The sequence below is a fragment of the Nuphar pumila genome, chromosome 4, assembly GCF_984573655.1.
Source record: "Nuphar pumila chromosome 4, dmNupPumi1.hap1.1, whole genome shotgun sequence".
Lineage (NCBI taxonomy): Eukaryota > Viridiplantae > Streptophyta > Magnoliopsida > Nymphaeales > Nymphaeaceae > Nuphar > Nuphar pumila.
In genome coordinates this window covers 11,536,392-11,542,391 of record NC_143252.1, presented here as the reverse complement: position 1 = coordinate 11,542,391, position 6,000 = coordinate 11,536,392, and the positions used below count along the sequence as shown (strand labels likewise).

Genomic DNA, 6,000 nt, shown 5'->3' with positions numbered 1-6,000 from the left:
TTACTCAGATCCGAATTCAGTTTTAACTTTTTTCTATTGACTCGAAATTCGAATCCGAACCCGATTAGGTCGGATCATTTTATCTTTTTTATCCGAATTCGACCCGTTGACATTTGAGTTTCCACCCTACCAAAAAAACAAACGCCAACTTCACTCTTGCACCCTCTTTCCTATAAAAAAACTTCCTCCTCTCAAAACCCTACCCACACCCCGAGAGAGAGATCAGGAAATAAGATAAAAAGTAGGCTGGAAAACAAGGAAAAAGGAAGAGAGAAAAAAAAGGAAAAAAAAACTCTACCTCTGCAATCTTGCACGCCATCTTCCCTTTTCTCTCTCCCTCACACACACAACCCATTTCTCCCCCTCAACACAATTTTTTTTTCTCTAAAAATCGTGTTTTCCCCTCTCTGTTTGTACGCATTTTCCCTTTAATCGCATTCTGCAACTCCAATAGAAAAAAATCACGAAATACCCAAACAGGACCATGGTCACATCACCTCCCATCTCTCTCTCTCTCTGTGTGTGTGTGTGTGTGATGTGACCACTGGTTCAATGGATTCACAAATTTTCTCCCCTTCCCATTAGTCGGGGATTTCTAGATCACCCGTGTTTCTCTTCCTTCCCGTTCTCCTGTTTTCTCCGAAAGATTTGGGATTTTCTGGGGGTCCGCGTTTGGTTTCGGGGCAAAAATGAGGTGATGGCGGAGGGACGACAGCAGAGGAGGAGCGCGAGAATCTCGACCCTTGACACGTGGAGGCTCTCGGCCCTCGCGCATGCCAGCGGCGCCCCACGAGGGAGGCGCGGGCGAAGGCCCGCCTCCTCTTCCCACCCGCCGCCGCTGCGCGGCCGTAAGCGCGGCCGGAAGAAGCGCCGGCTGAGGGCCGTTGTGGAGGTCGTCGTCAGCTCCCTTGGCACCAAGCTCTCGGCCGGCGGCGACGACGACGACGACGACGACGATGACGATGATAAGGACGAGGTGCGCCACCACCACCACCACCAACGAGAGGATGAGGAGGTATGCTCGCCACACTGTCTCTTTAGTCTCCCTTCGCTCTATCTGTTCTTTTATATATGCAGTTGCTCATTTATTGGTCTATCTATTAGTAGTTCATGGTGCTCCCAATTAGTGAGGTTACCAATTTCGTCATTGCTTCTCTTTTAATACTTCACATTCTTTTTCCTTCTCTTGAAGATTGTATTGTTAAAGTTATATTGATAATGACTCATGATGATGATGATGGATGACTATCTATTTTGTATGGATCTTTTATTGGATGGTGGTGTTGCATGGTGATGATGGTTATGCATGCTGGTAGAGAATGAATGTTTCTGGTGCTAATTGCATTGGTTTTTGTTTGTGAGCAGGAGAGGAAAAGAGAAAATGTGGTGAATGGAGTTCATGGGCTTGTGGGGTTGGTGGTTTTCTTTTTGAGTGTTTGCTGGGAAAAACGGTGTGGGACTAATGCTTAAAGGAGGATTTCTGTGATGGGGTATGATGGAAATGGGCAAAAAGTATTTGAATGCATAAGTTTGTGTTTTTGGGGCCTACTTTAGTTTGAGGAATAAAGTAGTTGGCTGTGACTTGAGTTGTGCGGTGATTGCAGGTAAGTGAGTGAAAAGTATTCAAGTTAAGGGGTGTTTGAGAGGATGATCCACTGCTCGGGCTTTGTGTATGGGATTAGTTGCGATAACAGATTAATAATAAGGTTAGAGTCACACTATCTTAACCAGAGGGTCTCAGGCTTGAATTGCATTAGGGGCAATCATTAGTTTGATGATTGTTAACAAGAGAAAAAAAGGCGGAAGTGATGGCAGCATAATAAGCAAGCTATGCTGACGATGGGACAATATGATGGGAAGTTGTGCCTGATAATTCTAGTTCAATAGTTTGAGGCATGTGAGATCTTCGTTGTATGATAACCTATATTAAATTCTGCTTGCTTTCTTGCTTCCTGTCCCTGATTCTTCCTTCTTGATGGCTTGTACTACAGTTTGATTATCTGGCATTGTTGTACGGTTGTACCTGTAAGCATTTGAATGACATTGCCTGTGTTTATGTTGGACAATCCTTGTATTTTATGCTGTAGGACTTCTACTGGAAATAGTTTAGTATGTTTGCTGAATGAAACCACCTGCAAAAGTTTTTATTGATCATGCTTAGGAGGTTGGTGGTGCCTTAGTGTTCCTTTCTTTTTTTATATTGTTTTCTCCATTGGGATTTTGGTGATTTTAGTGAATCAATTAGTTCACATTGTGGAGAAATCCAATACTGCACAGGAACAGAGAGAGAGAGAGAGAGAGAGAGAGAGAGAGAGAGAGAGAGAGAGAGAGAGAGAGAGAGAGAGAGAGAGAGAGAGAGAGAGAGAGAGAGAGAGCAGCTGAGAGGGAAAAATCGTGACTTCTTCATTAGGGCTAAACACCTCTTGTTTAAATAGAGGTTTAGCCTAAAAGACAAATTACAAGAAGGTCCCTCATTATTTGTAAAATTCTAAAGAACCATCTTTTAAGAATAAATAAATAACTTAAAGGATAAAACACTTGAAAATAACTAATAGTCGACTAGTCTTAACACTCCCCCTCAAGCTGGAGTATAAATATCAATCATGCTCAGCTTGCTGTAGCATTTTGAGAAACTGGGCCTAGCAAGAGGCTTTGTAAACATATCTGCAACCCGATCCTCCGAGTTCAGATGCTTGGTAGGGATATGACCAACTTGAACCATATCTCTTACATAGTGACAGTCAACTTCAATATGTTTTGTCCTCTCATGAAACACATGATTATTTGCTATATACGCAGCTACCTTGTTATCACACATCATCACCGTAGGAGATAAAACCTTCACTTGAAGATCATTTAATACATTTCGAACCCACATCAATTCAGCTGCTGTTTGGGCCATAGCCCTATATTCTGATTCGACACTCGACCTAACAACCATGGTTTGTTTCTTACTTCTCAATGAAATTAAATTACCTCCCATAAACACACAGAATCCAGTGGTAGATTTCCTATCCTTAACGGATACAACATAATCAGCATCAGAGTAGGCAACTATCTCCAGGGTTCCCCCTTTCTTGAATAATAACCCTTTTTCAGGGAAAGATTTTAAGTACATGAGAATCATCATTGCAGCATTCCAGTGCACTTCATTCGGATTTTCCATAAATTGGCTAATCTTGCTTACTGCTAAAGCAATATCCAGTCTAGTCAGTGTCATATATAGTAGCTTCCCTACTAATGAGCGATAACTTTTGCTATCCACAGGTTTTGACCCTTCTTCCAACAACTGAACTTTGTGATCCTTGGGAATATTTGCTGGTTTGGCTCTCAACATTCCTGTCTCTTTTAATAAATCAAGAACATACTTACGTTGAGACAGAACCAAGCCTTTACTGTTTCTGGCAACTTCTATACCCAGAAAATATCTAAGAGGACCAAGATCTTTTGTAACAAAATGGTTTTGAAGATGAGCCTTTGTAATTGCAATATCGTTCATATCATCTCCTTTAAGGATGATGTCATCCACATATACCACCATAACAACTAAACCTGAGTTAGTTTTCTTGATAAATAATGTGTGGTTTGACGCTGATCGCTTAAAGACAAACTTTGACATCACATCAAACAACTTTTAAAACCATGCACGAGGACGTTGTTTCAGACCATATATCACCTTTTTTAACCTGCACACCTTCTGACACTCCCCCTCAACCTCGAACCCAGAAGGTTGCTGCATGTATATTATTTCTGACAAATCCCCATATAGAAATGCATTTTTCACATCTAGTTGACACAGACACCATCCATGGTGAACAACTACAGAGAGAACTAGACGAATGATACCCATCCATGCGACATGAGAGAAAGTTTCAAAGAAATCAACACCATATGTCTGAGTATAACTTTTTGCTACTAATCTGGTCTTGTATCTTTCAATAGAACCATCTGAGTGGTACTTAATGGTATATACCCATTTACATCCAACAATGTCTGCATCCACTGGGGGATTAACCAGGTCCCACGTATGTTGAGACATTAAGGCATCCATTTCCTCTTGCATTGCCTGCTTCCATCTACTATCAAGCTCTGCCTGTTGATAGTTCAAAGGAATAATTTCAGCAGATAAGGCAGAAATAAAAGCTTTCATCTGACTTTCAATTCTGCCATCGGACACAAAATGAGACATAAGATATAAGGTACATTATCGCGTCCCCTTACGTAGAGCTATTGGCCTGTTATCATCAATATGAAGATCACTGTTATCAGGAACACTTACCTCAGGAGAAGAAGAAGGAGAGGACTCAGGAGGAGGTGGATCTCTACGCACATATACCAATGAGGGATTGTGAAACCGTGAGGAAGGTAGAGTGGAACTCGGTAATGGAGGTACAGATTCCAAAGGGAAAGGAGGAATAGGAAGGTGAAAGGAGTCATTTAGATCAACTTGCATCTGAGATCCAGTATGAGAATAATATGGAACAGACTCCATGAAAGATACATCCGCAGTGACATACTCCCGATGAGAAATAGGGTCATAACATCGATGGCCCTTTTGGTTTTTTGGATAACCGATAAGAATACATTTAATTGCTTGAGCAACTAATTTATCACGGTCAGGTCCAAGTTTATGCACAAAATAAATACACCCAAATACTTTGGGCGAGAAAGAGAAAAGAGGAGCATTGGGATTCAAGATGTGCAAAGAAATTTTATCTTCCACGGATGATGAAGGCATATGGTTGATCAAATAACGGGTTGTGATAACAACATCACCCTAATAGGAAGCAGGAACATTGGATTGAATCATAAGGGTACGTGTTATATCAAGAAGATGCCTGTGTTTTCCCTCAGCCACCCCATTTTGTTGGGAAGTATAGGCACAGGAGGTTTGAGGTTGAATGCTATGGTCTTGATAAAATTGCAACAAGGCTTTTGTTTTGAACTTAAGCGCATTACCAATGCGGATAATCTTAACAACATATTCAAACTGAGTTTTTATTTCAAGAATCAATGACTTAATAATACTAGGAACTTCAGATCTTTCTTTTATTAGGAACACCCAAGACAACTTGGAAAAATCATCAACAATAACAAGATAATATCGACACTGAGTCCTAGTAGGAATCTTACTAGGACCCCATACATCCGCATGAAGAAGTTCAAAAACCTTATGACTGGACTGACTCTGACTAGAAGGGAACGAACTCCGATGATGCTTGCCCAACTGACATGCTTCACACTGAAATGAAGTAGTAGACAGAATTTGAGGAATGACATGACGAAGCTTTGACAATGAAGGATGACCAAGACGACGATGCCACTGAACAGGACTCGAGGAATAGTCGACTACAGCAAAACTGTTCCCTAGTGGATGATGTAAGTAGTAGACTCCATTTTCTTTATAGCCTCTACCAATCTTCTTCCCCGTCAGCAAATCCTGAAAATGACAACCAACATGATCAAATATCACTCTACAGTTTAGCTCTTTTGTAAGACAACTCACTGAAAGTAAACTTTGAGGAAATGAAGGAGCATGAAGAACATTTTTCAACTGCAAGGAAGAAGATATAGAAACATTTCCCTGACCAACCACCGGAGAAGTGCTCTAATCTGCTAATGAGACTCCCCGATGAGCAGTAATATCCTTTAGATCTGAAAAATAATGAGAATTTCCACACAGATGTCTGGATGCATCTGAGTCAATAATCCACTTACTATCATTGAGATGAAGATGGTTCCCTGTTGCGTAGGCCACACCAGCTACAGGAGAAGAGGAGCTTGAAGGACGATGAGCTATCAGTTCTTCATATTCAGCACGACTAAGGGAAATGCAGTCACAGGGAGAAGAGGCTTCATTTGCATTTGCTACCTCTAGTTTTGTAACATTAGCTTTTGGAACATTAGGCCTCGATGCAGGAAAGGCAGGCCGTTCATGTTTATCCCAGCAACAGTCTTCTAAGTGTCCTGATTTTCCACAAATGTGCATGGATGTTTACC

The 6,000-nt window shown here is 41.3% G+C and overlaps 1 protein-coding gene across 1 annotated transcript in view; it reads left to right on the top strand.

Moving 5' to 3' along the window:
• The first annotated feature begins 257 nt into the window (after nt 1-257).
• The window catches only part of LOC149839372 (uncharacterized), a 36,750-nt gene continuing 31,007 nt past the window's right edge, over nt 258-6,000 (top strand). Inside the window, exon 1 of the mRNA XM_090004103.1 lies at nt 258-1,015. Within this exon, the coding sequence (XP_089860229.1) occupies nt 698-1,015 (318 nt within the window). The 5' untranslated portion in view covers nt 258-697. The remainder of the gene's footprint in view (nt 1,016-6,000) is intronic.